A 16,612-nucleotide genomic window follows, 5' to 3' on the forward strand; every position below is an offset into this window, starting at 1 on the left:
TTGCATGCAGGAATAACAGGGCAGAGGCCAGACTGCCAAAACCTGCATTCCAATGTTCTCCCTTCAATTAGGTAGAAGATGCTGAAATTCACTGCAGAGTTGTTCACACTCTTGTTTTTGCCACTGTTCCAGTTCAGATGCAATTTAAGCTACTCTGTTTAGTTCTGCTTGAGTTCAATAAATGTGCAGTGATTGATCTGGGATGCAAAATATACTGGTTCACATAAGAGAATTAGGGTATAAATTCATTTGCAAAATGGGGCAAAGCAAGCCAAGGCTCTAAACTCATTGCAGCAAATTTCTGTTCCATAGCCTATATAGAAAGCAAGACAAAAATAATTTCTGTGTTCTTAATAAATACAAGATTTTATTCAAATTTATTTATACAATCAGAAACATGTGCAAATGAAAATGCCACTAAACCAATGTAAAAGAGGAAAAAGGCTTCATAAAGAATTACAGTGATTAACTTTAATTGATTTAATGAAACTAGAGTTACCAGCTTTCAACAAATTTAAAAGTTGCAATTTGTATATTGACTAGAACCCATCACAAAGCATAAACTGGCCTTCAGTTTGACTCCAACTAAATACTGTACATCCCAGGCTGAAACTGAACTCATTAAAGAGGGAAAGTTGTGCTGTACAAATCCCAAATAACTGAGTTTCCCAGATGTACAATTTATTTTACAGCTCTTTCTAATTCCTGCAGAGACAGTTAAGTATACACATGCAAGTATTTTATTTCCTTCTGAAGTGGCAACTGGGAATTCTTCTGGTCCAAGTTGATTAGAGAATTTCAATAATGTTCCAGATTCTGTTCTGGTTGAGAAAAAAAAATATTCCTGGTTTTTGTTTCCCAGTGAAAGTAACTCCTGGGTCTGCTGTGGGCTATTCCCTACCTTGGAACATAGGGATCGAGCTGTCGAATTCAGCCTATAAGTATAGCCCTATTAGTCTGCCACTGGGATTTCAATCTTAAAAAATGTACGGAAACCAAGTAAAACACTCAAATTCTGACCTGCAGCATTCATGTCCGATTATACTGTATTGCAAAGCTTATTTATTTATCCATTTTTAATTTATTTAATTTATATGCTGATCATCTTTCTCAGAAAAGTGATTCTGGGTGGCTAAGAAAGCTGTTAGAAACTACTCTCAATACAAGTTACCTACTGCAGCAGTTTGATGACAATAAATTGCATTTGTTCTGAAATGTCCATGTTATTTTTTTTTAAAAAAAATACAATTTCTGGACAAAGAAACTGAATAACATTTTATAGCCCGGCCACCAGATTCCTTTCAGCAAGATTTGGAAAGATTCCTCTTCCAAAGGATAGACAATCCTGCCCATTTGGAAGCTCAGAAAGTCTTCCTTTTTTTTGGTCATCTGTTTATTTTTTTAAAAACGGGTGAAATTACCAGCACTTGACAATTCCATTTCCATGCAAAGTAACCGGCTGCCTTTGGCTGAAGCAGGGAGGTGTTGCAAATTATGCTGGTTTTGCTAGGGTTGTGAAGGAGACAGCTGTGGTTTTTAACGAAGGCATTACTTAATATATCTAAAAACACCTCACACTTAACAACCTGTGTGAAGAGCTTGGTGGCTCATTCAGCACAAGGCCTACATTTCAAAGCAACAGGTGCCGAGAGCTCGGTGGAGCTTCTCTCTTACACGTGCATTATAACCATTTAAATAGATTTAAAAATAAGCAAGAAATACTTAACATTCCCCCCCCCAGGTAGCTGCCTTTGCTCACCACTCCAGCTTGCATATTTTCACTAGGACAGGGGTAAGCAACCGTGGCTCTTTTATGACTCATGGACTTCAACTCCCAGAATTCCTGAGCCAGGCTCAGGAATTCTGGGAGTTGAAGTCCATGAGTCATAAAAGAGCCAAGGTTGCCTACCCCTGCCCTAGGACCTAGAACCAAGTGTCTCCTTTGGGACAGATGTAGCAAGAACAGCTCCACTGCCCTGCTATTTGATGAACAGCCAAATTAAAATGGTTGAAAATGTATACTGGTAATAATAGTGGGTATTGTCTTTTTAGCTTGGCCTTCCTTCCTCTTTTATTTTTAAACAGTTTGTTAGTTGTTTTCTTCTATACTGGTCTTGGACCTAAATAACTTTTGAACTGAACTCACTGACTGAAAGAATCCTCATGTTATTCAGATAGGCATTCATTGCATCACCTCAATATTTCAGGATGATCCTACCACTTGAAGTAAGGAGGGTTTTTTTTAATTGTTATTATTTTAACTAGGAAACAGTTAAATCAACAGGAGTAAAACTGGAGAAGGACAGGGGGGGGGGAAAGCGAGATGTAGGCTACTGGTTTGAAAGGAGAACACAATGGCTCTGAAAGTCATAGCTTTTTTTCTCTGACCACCAAAGTCCTCCCCAGAGAAGTTCTTAATGAAGCTAAATGCCTCAAAGCCTCGGTATTGTTGGGATACCGAGAAGAACTTTTTCCACTTTGTTTTATTTGAGAGGTTTAAATCAAGCAGACCACCTTTGTGTGAGGTGTGATTTTTGCATAATTTACATTCACAGTGAAGCTGTTGATTCTCACTTTCCTAATGGCAAACATTTCAGGTGTATATGGAGAAAAACTAAAGCCTTTTTAAATACAGTGACCAAGGTTTTCACACAGGCTGAAATGTTTCCTTTGGGAACTCCAAAGTTTGTATTTTTATTGTTTTTGGCCGGCTATACTCCAGGTGATCATCGTGGCTTTACACAAAGCCAGTGAGTGGCGCATTTTGGTTAAAGCAGTTATCTGCATGCATAGGTCCGTGGGTGCACTGGGGCAAAGGAGCAAGGTTGACCCTGCCCCTTTATCTACCATCAGGGTTGCTGGTTGTGGATTCATTTTCTAAAGCAGTCACTATTCCCTACATAACAAGGGAGGCAGGGAATCCTGGGTCACTGTTGACCCTGATTTGCCAGGCCTAGCCTCTTTCTCCATTTTGTTCCAAACTACAAAGCAACTCCGTAGTCTGATCAACCCGCTTCCTGGTATGACGCACATCAAAATCCAGCTCTGGTCACAAAGCAGGAGATTCTTCTATTCTGTATCATGTCTGTTCTCCTCCCATAACCAGCTTCGTTTTTGGATCAGAAGAAAAACCCCTTTTTTTCTTTCCTTTTTTGCTTGCCAGGCCCCAACTGTGCCCACCGCTTTGAGGTCCTTACGTAGCTGGGATACGATCCTGAAACAGTCACTTCCGGAAAGTAAAGACCTCTCGTGTTTTAAGTCCCCTTCTGCAATCATTTCCTGACTTGGGAGATGGCTCATCCACCGTGCCTCCATATGGGCAGCTCTCCGAGTCAGGGTGATTTCCAGTACATTCCACGGTGGGGATATAGCCGCTGTCCCACATGCCTGTTCCACAGAGTTTGCACAGGTCATGCAGACTGCAGGGGATCCGGGGTAGCAGGCGGAACTGATAGAGCAAACTCCTAGCCTGGAAGAGAGACAGCAGGAGATGTTTAGGTCCACTGAAGACGGCTATCTGGAATAGCCGAGCTTGTCTAAACCATGCCTATTGTTAACTCATAATCAAGGCTGATCACACATAGACACCCCAAAAACCTTCCCACGTTGAGCACAATGTTGTGTGCGCTCCTTTAAAGTCCATAAATTTCTTCCCAGAAGTTTTCATTTGAACTCTGGACATTGATTTACCTTCCTGAGTATGAGCTCCCCATTCATGTGCATGGCGAGGTTCCCAAAGTGTAGCAGCATCTGGTCCGTAGCCAGTTGCTGTTCAATGACATCATCCCCGTAGATCACCACAATAGCAACACAGATGAAGAGATGGAAATAGTCTGTCTGCAGCAAAAGTAACCCGGAAGACAGTTAGTACCAACAACGCTTTGAAGAGATTTCTTGGGCTAAGAGAAAGCACCAAGAAATGGCAACATAATAAAAAGCAATTTATGGTGCTCATGAATTATATGACAAGATGGAAGGGCAACATTATTGCTTGTCCACCATTCAAAATAATATATGACATAGAACAAAAGAAAGCACTTCATGTAATGCAGAACTTGTGGGTATTATGGTTTGTGTTTCAGACTATGAAGACAGTAGATTAATCCAGAGCTCTTGTTTGCATTTCAGATTTTTTTTTGTCCCGCCCAATGAGGACAGATTATTTTCTTTAAGGAAATACAGGGGGGAAAACCACAGGAAAACAAATGTTTTAGAAAACTGGTTTTGGAATCTGCAATCTCCAGCATAGGCACCATTGGAAGATTGGCACTGCTTCCATCAGAAATAGTGAGTGGCTGCTATATAGTCCAAGAATTGTTAACCTCTAGAGTCTAGGATGCCCAAAGCAAAGGATGAGTACAACATTAGCTCAGATCTCGGGACGGTGTGAAGCAAGGCTTACGCAGTGGCTTTCTTTAAGCTGCTGCCTTGTTGCTTTCTGGGGTTCGAGGGAGATGATGTCCAATCAGGTGAAGGACACCAGTAGAGCAAGTCTGCTCACCCACTAACCTGAGCCCCACTGAATTCAAAGGAATCTTTAGCTGAGAAGGCAGGTACCCAATTGTGCTGGAGACTGCATTAGGAAAGATCAGAGCTGAAAGACAGTCAGCAATGACTAAGGGAAACTGAAGACTGCCATTCTGTCACACTGCTAACAACGAATAGGATGTTATACAGTACATGTCCACCCTGCTTTGACTGCAGATTCTCTGAAATATTTCTGCAGCCACAATTAGTAGGAAACATGAAGTTTGCAATGCTGCCCCCTGCTGTCAGCTGCAGGAGTCAACACCAGATGTCTCCAGAGCAGGAATAGGCAACTACAGCTCCGTGGACTTCAATTCCCAGAATTCCTAAGCCAGCTGGGAATTGAAGGCCACAGGTCATACAGGGGCCCTAGTTGCCCACCCCGACTCCAGAGGCAACCCACCCATTTCACAATAGTCAAGCAATTGGAATGAGCTTCCAAAGGGATTTCTAGAGAGTGCTATCAAAAGTATTGCAAATCTTAATTGAATGAGAGCTAAGAAAAAAGAAGCCAAAACTGGTAAATCAAGCGATAAAGCCTGGTGCCCGAGATAAGTAAAAAATAATAATAATTAACAATGTACCTGAATAGAATGCAAATGTGATTGCATGTTTATTAGATTTTTTTTAAATCCTGCCTTTATTACTATATAAATAACTTAAGGTGCTGAACATACATAATATTCCTTCCTCCTCCTATTTTCCCCAAAACAACAGCTCTTTGAGGTGGGTTGGGCTGAGAGAAAATGAGTGGCCCAACCGGCTTTAACGGCTAAGGCGGGACTAGAACTCACTGTCTCCTGAGAAATATTATTATTATTATTATTATTATTATTATTATTATTATTATTATTAATAATAATAATAATAATAATAATAATAATAATTCTGATGCAAGATTTTGTACATGTAACAGTCAGGTTTGTTTAAATGCCAGCAGTCTTTAGCGCTTATCCCATACTTAAGCACTTTGGCATTTAACATGCTATGCTTTATTAATGTATAATCGAAGCTCTGATCTTTCCCTTCTGAATTAGGTTTGGCTGCAGGATTCAGTTTGTCTTCTGTAACACGTTATTCCCACAGAAGTCTAGATCAGGCAGCTAAGAGGCAGCGAAGCCGGAGCCGGAGCCAAGAAGAGCCACCTTCCTGGCTGCCGCTCTATGCTAATTTGAGGCAAGCTTGCTCCAGGCATTTTCTCCCCCCTTCACCCCTCCCTCCCTGGACCACCACCAGAGAGCAACTATTTGGCAGAGAGAAATGAGAGTTAGCAGCATATGGTGAACCGTGGTTTGGTGGCAGCCTCCATTTACAGGAGAAGACCAGGCCCGACACAAACCATACGGTTGTTTTCCTGCTGTTGGGACCTGGGGCTAACCTCACAAGAGGCGCTGTGGAGGTAGGTTAGGCCTGGCGCTGTCCCTCTCCCTCTCTCTCTCTCTCTCTGGAGAGAGCTTGCACAGAGCAGGCATCAAGGTTGACGCTTGGGAGAGGGCATGGCAGCCAAACTGCGGCTGCAACTGCACAGCGGGGAGAAGGCCTGTCAGGTTGATGGGTAGCCACAGCAACAAGAGGGCCCAGAAGCTTCAAAATGAATCATCAAGAGGGAAATTTACATCTGTTTGTGTAATGTCAGAGGACACAAAGGGGGCAAGGGACATGGAAGGGAAGGCCAGGAGATTACTCAGAGGAGATCAGAAAGCAGTTCAGCTTATCCCCATCAAGACTGGGACAGAGAGCTGGAAAGCAGGGACTGCAATGGGCAGCAGTTCCTCGGGGGGGGGGGAATGCGGGGCCCAGAGCAAGCTGCTCCCAGGCCTCACCTGGTAATGAGCCCAGCAAGCTTCCCACATGCGCAGGGCTTCAGCTTCCGGAAATTCTCGCTTAAAGCAGAGGAGGATCCAGCGGTGACAAAAAAGCACCTGAAGGCCATCCTCCCCAAGGGAAGACAGGTGCTGGTAAAAGCGTATGTGCATCAACCGCAGCAGTTCTCGCAGGTACATCTGCAAAGAGAAAAATGGTGCTCGGCTCAGCCACAGCCAGGGAAGAAGAGAAAGAGGGAAAGCCACAGTTTGCACCTTCTGGTTTGCCTACATTCCCTCTTCACACCCTCCTGAGTCAATAGAAGCTCACAAGCCTCCCAGAGCTGACTGCACCAGTTGGTGGACCCACAAATCCAGAAAACAACATGCCAACAACAAGAATGCTGGATCTGGGCAAGAAGCCTTGGGAGCTGCCAGGAAATGGCTATTTCTGCCTTGCCAGGGCCTCTTACGGGCACAACCTTCCCGTTTCTGCTTCTCTGACAGAACGCCTCACAACCCTTCCGTTTCTCTTGTGGGATACACAGGGTCTTTGGCAGCCCCAGGTGTGGATTCCAGATTCTTTGCAAATGACAGGGAAGGGAAGGGAAAGGAGAGGAAACAGAGAAGGCCCTCAGCTCCAAGCCTCACCAGTTGCTTCTCCATATCCTCATCCCGAGGGGAGCTGATAAAGATCGTGTTCTGCATCAAACCAACAAAGCACCAGAACGTATCCGATTCATCCAGAACCTCAGCAAGGATGGGGGCCACGAGGTCAGACATTCCCTGGGAATAGCCAATGGCCGGGTTGTACACTGCATAGTTCAGCAAGATCCGCCTAAGAAGAGGACAATTTTTTAAAAAATAAAGTGAGGTTAGGGATGAGGGAAGTCAGAGAGTTCTGTTCTTCCCTTGCCAAGGAACCATTGGCCAGAAGCTTCTTTTAAAACAAAGGAAAATGGGGAGAAATGGACCACTGTGACACAGAAAGTACATAACTTCCAGGAGAACAGGAAACCCTGAGCTATTTAGAGGCCCGAGACAAAGCATTCTCTCTCTGCTTTAATCCCCCACCTGCAGTATTTTATTTATTTGTACCAGGCATAACATTCACATCTTCCAGGTTGCTGTGAATGCCTCTCTGTTAACTGGCCTACAGCAACCTTAATTCCCAGCCAGCATATGTTTGGAACCTGCCAGCTGTGAATTTGGACACATGAGGCCATATCTTTAAGGCCCTAGAATGTGAAAGGCGGTTTAAAAAGACATGGCACGTGAAACATTTGAAACTGCTTTACACTGAGTATGATTAGCCACTTCAAGTGAAAAAGCCTGTGACTTTCTCAGTTCCCCTGGAAATCCCCTAGAGGATTGTGTCCAAGCAGGAATGAATTTGGATTTACCAATTAGGTGCACACTTTGATATTACTTGGTCAAAATGATCACCTCATAGTCTCCACGTTGGGGTTGTTCTCTCCTCGGAAAAACTGGTTACTACGGTCAGTCCTCACCACGTCTTTATCAACGGTGAACTGCACATTCCTCCAGAAGGCCTTCTGCTCATCTGGTGCTAGGGAGAGCCTGAGGAACACCGGAGTTATTGCACACCTATGCTAGAGCATTGCAGTGTGACAGATTCGGTTGGAAAGAGATGCTTTGGAACGCTTGGGAGTGCATATCCAGCAATTGTGTCTTTTAGGCTGCTGCAAAGGGCTTCCAATGCAGCTATGCAATCCTAGAAACTTCTTGAATGAGCTGCAAATGGGGGCTATGGTTGCCTTCCAAAGCCGTCTCTTCCCGATACAAAGCACCACACAGCTGTAATGTGTACTACTAGGACACACAGGAGCAAACCAAACTCAGCATATAAAATGATAAGTAGACTGGGTTTTTTTTAAAAGCACTTATAGACAGTTTTGCATCAGCTTGAAATCTGTAAACACCTTCCTCAAAATTAAACTCATCTGATTGGTGGCAGTGGAATTATCACTTGGCTCCTTTTGTAGGAGACTACAAAAATTTTAAAAAAACCTGCCAGAACAGCTTTCTTTTCCATCGCAACTAAATGTGCTCCTGATGATGATGATGGGACCTTGCCTGAAGATGTTGAACCTATGCAGTTCTAAAGGGAAGAATGCAGCCCTTCAACTAACCAAGTCCCAAGATACAATCCAATAATATGAAAAATAGACCATGTAATAAGGGAGGCGCGTGCTTTCCACCACTCACCCTAATCAATAGCCTGAATGCAGGATTCTATAGTTGTTGAAATTTCCAAACACTTTTCAAAGGCAGACCCATGAACAGTGTGTTACTATAACCCATACAGGACAGAATATGTCAGGGGTGCAAGTCAAAGTACTAGTTTTCATTGTGTAAATACATTCCTGGTCAGATTCAGTGGTGAATCCACCATATGCAAATAGAAAAGCTTGACTTTTCACAGTATGTGTCATCCAACTAACAGCCTGAAACTGACTTTCTGCTCTTCCTTCCAATTGACCGATAAGCGCCAGGTTCTTCTTTTCAGCCCCTTCTGAAAAATTTGTTCAGATACCTTGGAATTTGATAAAAAGTAGACAGACGGGCTGTCATCAGAGATTATGGGCAGCACCAAGCCCTAAAACTCTGGATGACCTTTGCAGCAGTTATTGGTGTGTGTAAATACAGTCAGCCCCGTAGATCCAACAGTTATGTCTGTAAACCCTATTTTATGGTTTGTGAAACCAGCTGTGATTTATTCAACAAATCATATTTAAAGAAATTATGGCTGAATTTGACATATGAATCAGGTCTCAGAAGTACACCACTTGGAATTCTTTCCCAACCAAATCTCCCTCTACCCACCATAATGGTAGTGGGTACTCTCTAGTCCTGTTTATAATAACATAGATGCCAAAGCATCTGGTCCTTAGTTATAAGAGAACCAGTTTAGTGCAGTGGTCAAGGTGCTAGTGTAGAAACCAGGACACTGGGAGTTCTAGGCCTGCTTTAGGTATAATAGCCAACTGGGCCAGTCCTTCATCTCACCCCAACCCAGCTCACAGGCTTGTTGTGGAGAAAACAGGCATATCACCTTGATGGATTATATATGTATGTATGTATGTATGTATGTATGTATGTATGTATGTATGTATTGGTAGTTCTTATGGCCACAATTAGATTTCCAGTTGTTGTTACAGTCTGTGATCACTAATCGGGTTCTAAGTATAATCCTATTGTTTTGAATGAGGGGGTTTTTTTGGTTGAAAACTATTGAAGGCCGAGAACTCTCTCCCCCCCCCCCGAGTGTGTGTGTGTGTCTCTGTGTGTAAATATAAATGTATAAATGAAAGGTGGTATAGAAAGAGGAAGAGGAAGAGCATGAAGATAAGAGCATGGAAGAAGAGCAGGGCAAAGTAGTTTTGCAACAGTATCTTCACACATTAGCCATCTCCTCCTGGCCACCTTTTCTGTTGAATCTGAAAATATTCCCCTCTCTTTGCAATACGGAGAGCCTCCCTCTCTTCCGAAGTGGATTCATAGCTATAGTAGCGCAACAAGAAGGGCCAAACTTCCCCACGGATTGAGACATCGATCCCGCCAAAGAAAATAGCCTAGGGAGGGAAGAAGAATGAGAACCACATTCAGAGAAAAGTGTCAGCGTTTCTGAAACGGAGCTCTTTTTACTCTGCCTGACAAGAGCTCCCTTGATTCAGGAGCCCACAATCTGCATATGCTGGGAGGGAAAGCAGAGCCCTCCCATTTCCCAGGGGAGACACAAATCAAGCTCATTTCAATGTCAATAAGTCCCCTGGAGGGCCCGTACAATTAACGCATCATTCTCACGTCACAGCTTAATCCCCAATCTTGGAAACGGTACACTTGGACCCAGCCTTGCACAGATATTCCGTAACCACTTATTTATTCCAAGCCAGACAATTTTGAGCACTTTCTTGGGGCCTGACGAGAGAGGCACAAGCAACCGTGGCAATAGCTGCAGATCCTCCTATCTCAAAGAACAGTGACCAGCAATGGTTTAGCAGCAGTCTGACTTAAGAAGGTTTTGTGTGTGTTTGTGTGTGTGTGTGTGTGTGTGTGTGTGTGTGTGTGTATTCTGCTGCACCTAACTAGTTCAGTTCCTTCCCTCTTGCCAGGATTTGGCCCAAACCAGGGACAATGGGCAGAGTTCCTTAAACTCTGGAGTCTGCCAGAAGGAGGGTCTCTGTTGAAACCCACAGAGCAAAACATGCCACTATTGAGTTGCTTCTCACCTTCCTCAGCTTGTACTCTTCTTCAACTTGTCCAGCTTTGTTTAAATGACGAAGCCACCCGGAGACATCTAAGCGCTTATATGCGTTCTCCTCCGGGTGGGTCTCAGAGGACGGGAGCTTGGGCCTGCGAATGGAGAACCGCATGCAGGTCTTCACGTCGGTGAGCTGCTAATTGGAAACAAAAGAGGAAAGAGAAAGCTTGTGTCGTGGCTGCATCGGCCTTAGGTCTCCAGCTCATTTTGACACCATCCTGCGGAAAACAATCAACTAGCCAACCTCTGGAAACTGGGGGAAAGCTGCTGGCCTGGAGGAATTAAGGTTCTGAGTCCCTTTAAAACTGCTTTGTGGTTGGCTTCCTTTCTCACCCCTCCCTGTCCAAGATCACAGTTCACCCAGCTTGCAGCCATATCTTGAGTCTGCCCAGGAATGCATGTAATAAATTACATCTGATTGGCCACATACAAAAGCCCTGCTGTTAGGGAAGAGAGAAGCAGCGGTGCCAGGCTCTCTGAGGACGCTTGCCATTCCAGGGCAAAAACTGCAGCTGACATTTAATTTAAAAATCAAAAGGTTGCTCCACACAAATGCAAGCCCCTGTGGCACTATAATGAGAGGAAAGCAGCAGGAGAAATGTGTGTTGGGGGAGGAGGTAGGGAATTTAGAAACCCTGTTTCTAACAAGCATCTCTGGTACCTTTAAACACATAATTAAGACTTTTGCAAAGTCTTTGTGCCAATTAAAGGAAGATATGGCAGCGGGTCTTGTCAAAACAGGATTGGAATGGACTGTAAAGAGCCACGGAATGAACAATTTCCAGAAGGGGCAGCTGTGCCATTTTGCTTCAACAATGAGTTTTGTAGCATATTAATGACTAATTTATTATAGTATAAGCTTTCATGGAGTACATCCACTGGCATCAGCATATACCTAATGTTCAAGTGTGTGTTGGCAGTGGGAGATGAGAGACTCCTGGGGACAAAATGACAAACTGAAGTTTGTGGAGCTAATGCTGCAGTGAACAAAAAACTGGTGAGGAGATCAGCTCTTTGTTATTCCTCTCTGGACAAGAAGATGACTCAGGATTGCCCACAAATGCTCTAGGTTGTTTACACCTTGCAAGGAGATTGCAAAACAGCAATCGCCCCCGTGGATTTAGAGCTCTGGGAAAGAAGGGAATAGCCATCTTGATAAAAGTGGGGTCAACTTTGAAAGGATGCTGGGTTTACTTACTTCCTTTTCTAATCACTTTCTGAAATTGATTGTTAATTGTTTTTCAGCTTTAGGAACTTTTGGACTGACATGTTTTACGGTACAGCGTGAGTTTCCTCCAAACCTTAGCAAAAGAAGCTTTAAATACAACTTTAAGGACTGGAAAAAATTGGAGGGGGAAATAAATACAAAAGAGTGATTAAATCTTTGATTTTAGAGAGTTTTAGAAATATCAACAACCTAAGATATGTAGATGATACCACTCTAATGGCAGAAAGTGAAGAGGAACTAAAGAACCTCTTGATGCGGGTGAAGAAGGAGAGTGCAAAAGAAGGCTTGAAACTCAACATTAAGAAAACCAAGATCATGGCATCCACTCCTCTCAATTCTTGGCAAATAGATGGGGAAGAAATGGAGGTAGTGACAAATTTTATCTTCCTGGGCTCCGAGATCACCTGGGCTCCAAGATGGGGACTGCAGCCAAGAAATTAAAAGACGCTTGCTCCTGGGGAGGAAAGCTATGGCAAATCTAGACAGCACACTAAAAAGCAGAGACATCACCCTGCCAACAAAAGTGTGTATAGTCAAGGCCATGGTTTTCCCAGTTGCAATGTATGGCTATGAAAGTTGGACCATAAGAAAGGCTGAGCGCCAAAGAATTGAGGCCTTTGACCTATGGTGCTGGAGAAGACTCCTGTGAGTCCCCTGGACTGCAAGGCGTTCAAACTGGTCAGTCCTAGAGGAGATCAACCTTGACTGCTCTTTAGAAGGCCAGATCCTGAAGTTGAAACTCAAATACTTTGGCCACCTAATGAGAAGGAAGGACTCACTGGAGAAGAGCCTAATGCTGGGAAAGATTGAGGGCAATAGAAGAAGGGAATGAGGTGGCTGGATGGAGTCACTGAAGCAGTAGGCGTGAGCTTAAATGGACTCCAGAAGATGGTAGAGGACAGGAAGGCCTGGAGGAACATTGTCCATGGGGTCACAATGGGTCGGACATGACTTCGCAACTAACAGCAACAACAAATTTGAAATAAAATTATGGTAGCATCCTTCCTGTGGGAAAAATGCTTTTGTTTTGAATTCTTTTGTTAAGGCTTTAAAAATTGGACACTATGGAGAACTAGAATGAACTAAAGATTACAATTAGAGGAGAAGAACCCTCAAATTTGACTTATAGATAGTCCTCAATATTTCACCATTTATTTAGTGACCATTCTGTATTTACAGTGGTGTTGAAAAAAGTGACTTGCAACTGGTCCTTCACTTAGAAGTGTCATGGAGTTCCCATTATCATGATTTGGGCACTTAGCAACCTTTTCAGCTGGCATCCGGCAAGCAAAGTTAACGGAAGAAGCCAGATTCGCTTCATGACCTTGTGATTTGTTTAATAACCGTGGAAAAAAAGATAGTAAAATCAGGTGTGGTCATGTGATGACTCACTTAATGAATGCATCGCTTAGCAACAGAAGTTCCAATCCCAACTGTGGCTGTTAGTTGAGGACTACTTGAACAAATACAGAATGAGGCAAAATATTTAAACATTGGGCCTACTAAAGGATAGCCTTGAACAATGGGCCCAGAAATTAACAGTGTCAGCCTCTACAGATAGATTGTGTCTAAAAGAAGTAATGGGAATAAATTATTCGTCACAAGATTGAGATAGGTTTGAAACTGGATTTAAAAATGACAGGCTAAAAGAGTGATATGGGAAAAGATATTACACTCTACATGCAAAAAAAAACCCCAAAACAAAAACAAAAAATCTCAAACAAGCCAAGAGAATGACCTGGATAATTTTCCTAGGCTGGATTTACTAAAGAGGCACGTTAAAGCTGTGAAGAATTTTATATGAAGGGACAAAGAAAAATGAAATCATAGTTCTAGGACAGTTTGAAGGGCCTAAAGATCAAAATGGCTAGAAATAAAAGGAAGGAATATAAAGTTGGTTTGTATGATCCAGGTTAAAAATAGATTATGTTGTTATCTCTGATAAGCCTTAATTGCCTTTTGCTGAGATCAGTATTGAAATGACAAGGCTTTAAGGATTTGGTTACAGATAAGGAGATATGGGAAGAATATATTTGTTGCATTTAAGAAAAGGTGATACGTTATTAAAATTGTAATTGTCATTTCTTTATATGCTTTTTTCTTTGCTACTGTATTTTCTTATTTTTTTTTCTTTCTCTTCTATTTTTCTATTTATTCTCTTTTTTCTTTTCTGAATCTTTAATTTTTTGGGGTTGTTTTAGTTTGTATCTGTTTTTAATTGTTGTCAATTGCAATCATTAAAATAAAATTACTATTAAAAAAAGACCGTGTGCACAGTAAAGATGCTGATACATCCTAGAGAGGAATTGAAATTCTTTCCCTCTTCCAAGGATGCATGTTTTTCATCTCTCCTCACATCAAGCAAAACGGAAAAGACAAATGATTGCTTGCACTGCTGTGTCCATGTTTATATATAGCCAACCTGTCATGCCCAATCGCCAAGAGCAAATGAAACTAGACTGAAGTCTTCAATGTCCAATAAAGCATTCTAAGCTCCCCTCCCCCCCTCCGGCCTTCTTTGGCATGTCTAAAATCCTGCCGTCTTACTCCTGTTATGTAATGTGTTCTCTTTCTAGCCCAATTTTAGAAGAAATGAGCATTTTGGATGCCTCCATTATATCTAAAATGAAGTCAGAAAGTGCTGCTGTTCTTACTTCTTTAGCATAAGGAAGAACCAGATGGGCTTTCTGAGTTTACAAGCCCACCAATTATCCAGAGGCTAATCAGGAAGAAGGAGGGAATCTACTGAAGTTGACTGTCATCAGGTGAATTGGCATTTTCAAGCACCTGCTCTAATCTAATTTACCTGGTCTTTGAGATGCGTCTCTGTGCAATACTTCCATTGCTGAAACACTTCGGAGAGTTTATCCAGGCCACCATGGTGAAAGTGAAAAATCTTATACTGACTCTCCCGGCTAGCAACCACCAGCTGCCCGCTGGTGCAGGCCTCATCACTGAAGGAAAAGGTGCAGAGAGAGATGTAGGAGCAGAGAGTCAGCAAAATTTATTAGCTAGGTGCCTTGTGCTGGGAACCTTTGAGACAGACCATATTGTGTGCATGTTACCATTTCCGCAGTGCACCAACAATATTAAAGGACGATTTTACTCTGTTAACAGTGTGTGCATTTTTTGTAGGCTTGAAAACACTAAAAAATGCAAACACAGACATTATATGATGATAACAGGTAAGGACCTGGAGAAAAGGGCTAGGATAAGAATAAAGGGTTTGCTAACAGAAGTGTATAAAATCAATCAGTCAATCAATCTTATTTAGCCCAGAAGGCCCAAAGCCAAATGACAAATGTAATCTAAACTTGACATCGGATTACAAAAAAAATTAACAAGTACAATATTTAATAAATACTACGGTACATAACAGACTTTAATCCCAAGCTCATTGATTTGCTATTAAAATCCTTTTTTTTAATAGCCATAGTTAAAAATCTGGCTGCTGCCACTGTAATCTTAGGATTTTCATCGACAAGTAAAATTTTTACTTCCTCAGAAATATTTCTTCCTGGTTTAGATTTTAAAACAGGCCCAATAACTTCTATCCTTTCGTTCCCCACGCCATCAGAACCGATGAAGCTTCTTTGATGAGAGGCGAAATGTTTTCTTCTTCTATGAAAAAAAAACAGTCCAATTGCCTTTTGAAGAAAAAAGAAGCACCTTTGAAACACCTATGACTTGGACGAGTGAGAATCTCCACAGACATGCCTACTGAAAACTTTTACAAAATTCACAGTACAATAAAATACGTTCCACAGTTTCGGGAGCAAGTACCGTTACAGGCAATACATTTAATCCAGCTTTTAAAACTGCTGACACAAACTAAGCCTTGAAAAAGAAAATGGATGCTACTACCGGCCTGGCCTGATGGGACGGGTTGGGATTTTTATAAATGAACTTCAATTTTTAATCTGTATTATTTTATTATGGGCATTGTTTAATCACCTTTTAATAATTTTTAATTTTTGTATCTAGTTTTTATGTATTGCCCTGTTCACCGCCCTGAGTCCTCCGGGAGAAGGGCGGTATATAAATTAAATAAATAAATAAATAAATAAATACTTTTCCAGCATAGTCAGAAGCTTGGGTCCATTGTGGGTTCCTTCCCTTTATTGCCCTCCATGTCTTCCAAGGCCTCTCCTCATTCACCCCGCTTGTTTTATCATCATTTCCCTGTGGAATGTGCCAGCAAGGACTGAAACAGCAAATTTCCTTGAGAACTCCAAACCGCAATCAAAATGAATTATGGAAATAATCTGACCTTACTTTGCATAATATATTCTGAGCACACACTTTGATTCCCCCCCCTTTCCCCCCCCGGGGGGGGTAGACGTTGCTTTTCATTTTCTCCCTTGCAGAACACACACGGCTCTGATTATGAACCAGCATAGCCAAATTGTAGCTTGTGAGGTCTTGAAGAATCAGGGCATGCCACACACTTCTTGGTACCCAACGAAGGGCCTGGTTTCCATCTGGTAATACTTACCAGATTGTTTATGGTAATCAACCTGAGCCTTGGTATGCTCAACAAATCCTACCAACATGGATCTGGGCGAAAGAACTGAGGAGGGACTGGCTGCCAAGGTCAGTTTGCTTCTCCCTTAAACTTCTCCTGGCACGGCGTAAATAATTATCATGCTAGAGAGATGTACAAGGCGGATCCGAAGGATGATTGGATAGAAAATTATTCCTTTTAACTTTAAGCTTTCTTAGGTTAATGCTGGATAAGAAAGAATCTTGTGATAGTGGAACCACTTGATC

At 42.4% G+C, this 16,612-nt stretch overlaps 1 protein-coding gene across 6 annotated transcripts in view; it reads right to left on the minus strand.

The window, feature by feature from the left end:
* Positions 1–355: 355 nt before the first annotated feature.
* The window catches only part of TBC1D16 (TBC1 domain family member 16), an 82,963-nt gene continuing 66,706 nt past the window's right edge, over positions 356–16,612 (minus strand). For 4 of the 6 annotated variants that reach the window (XM_083352406.1, XM_083352408.1, XM_083352405.1 and 1 more), the window contains 8 exons: positions 14,649–14,796; positions 10,583–10,750; positions 9,777–9,925; positions 7,776–7,910; positions 6,981–7,167; positions 6,351–6,530; positions 3,691–3,837; positions 356–3,469 (listed from right to left, as the gene is read on the minus strand). In XM_083352406.1, the coding sequence (XP_083208532.1) occupies positions 3,224–3,469; positions 3,691–3,837; positions 6,351–6,530; positions 6,981–7,167; positions 7,776–7,910; positions 9,777–9,925; positions 10,583–10,750; positions 14,649–14,796 (1,360 nt within the window). In that variant the 3' untranslated portion in view covers positions 356–3,223. The remainder of the gene's footprint in view (positions 3,470–3,690; positions 3,838–6,350; positions 6,531–6,980; positions 7,168–7,775; positions 7,911–9,776; positions 9,926–10,582; positions 10,751–14,648; positions 14,797–16,612) is intronic. The other 2 variants (XR_014491175.1, XM_083352407.1) reach the window with 2 other exon arrangements.

Source organism: Vipera ursinii (assembly GCF_947247035.1).
Source record: "Vipera ursinii genome assembly, chromosome: 2".
In the NCBI taxonomy this organism is placed as follows: domain Eukaryota; kingdom Metazoa; phylum Chordata; class Lepidosauria; order Squamata; family Viperidae; genus Vipera; species Vipera ursinii.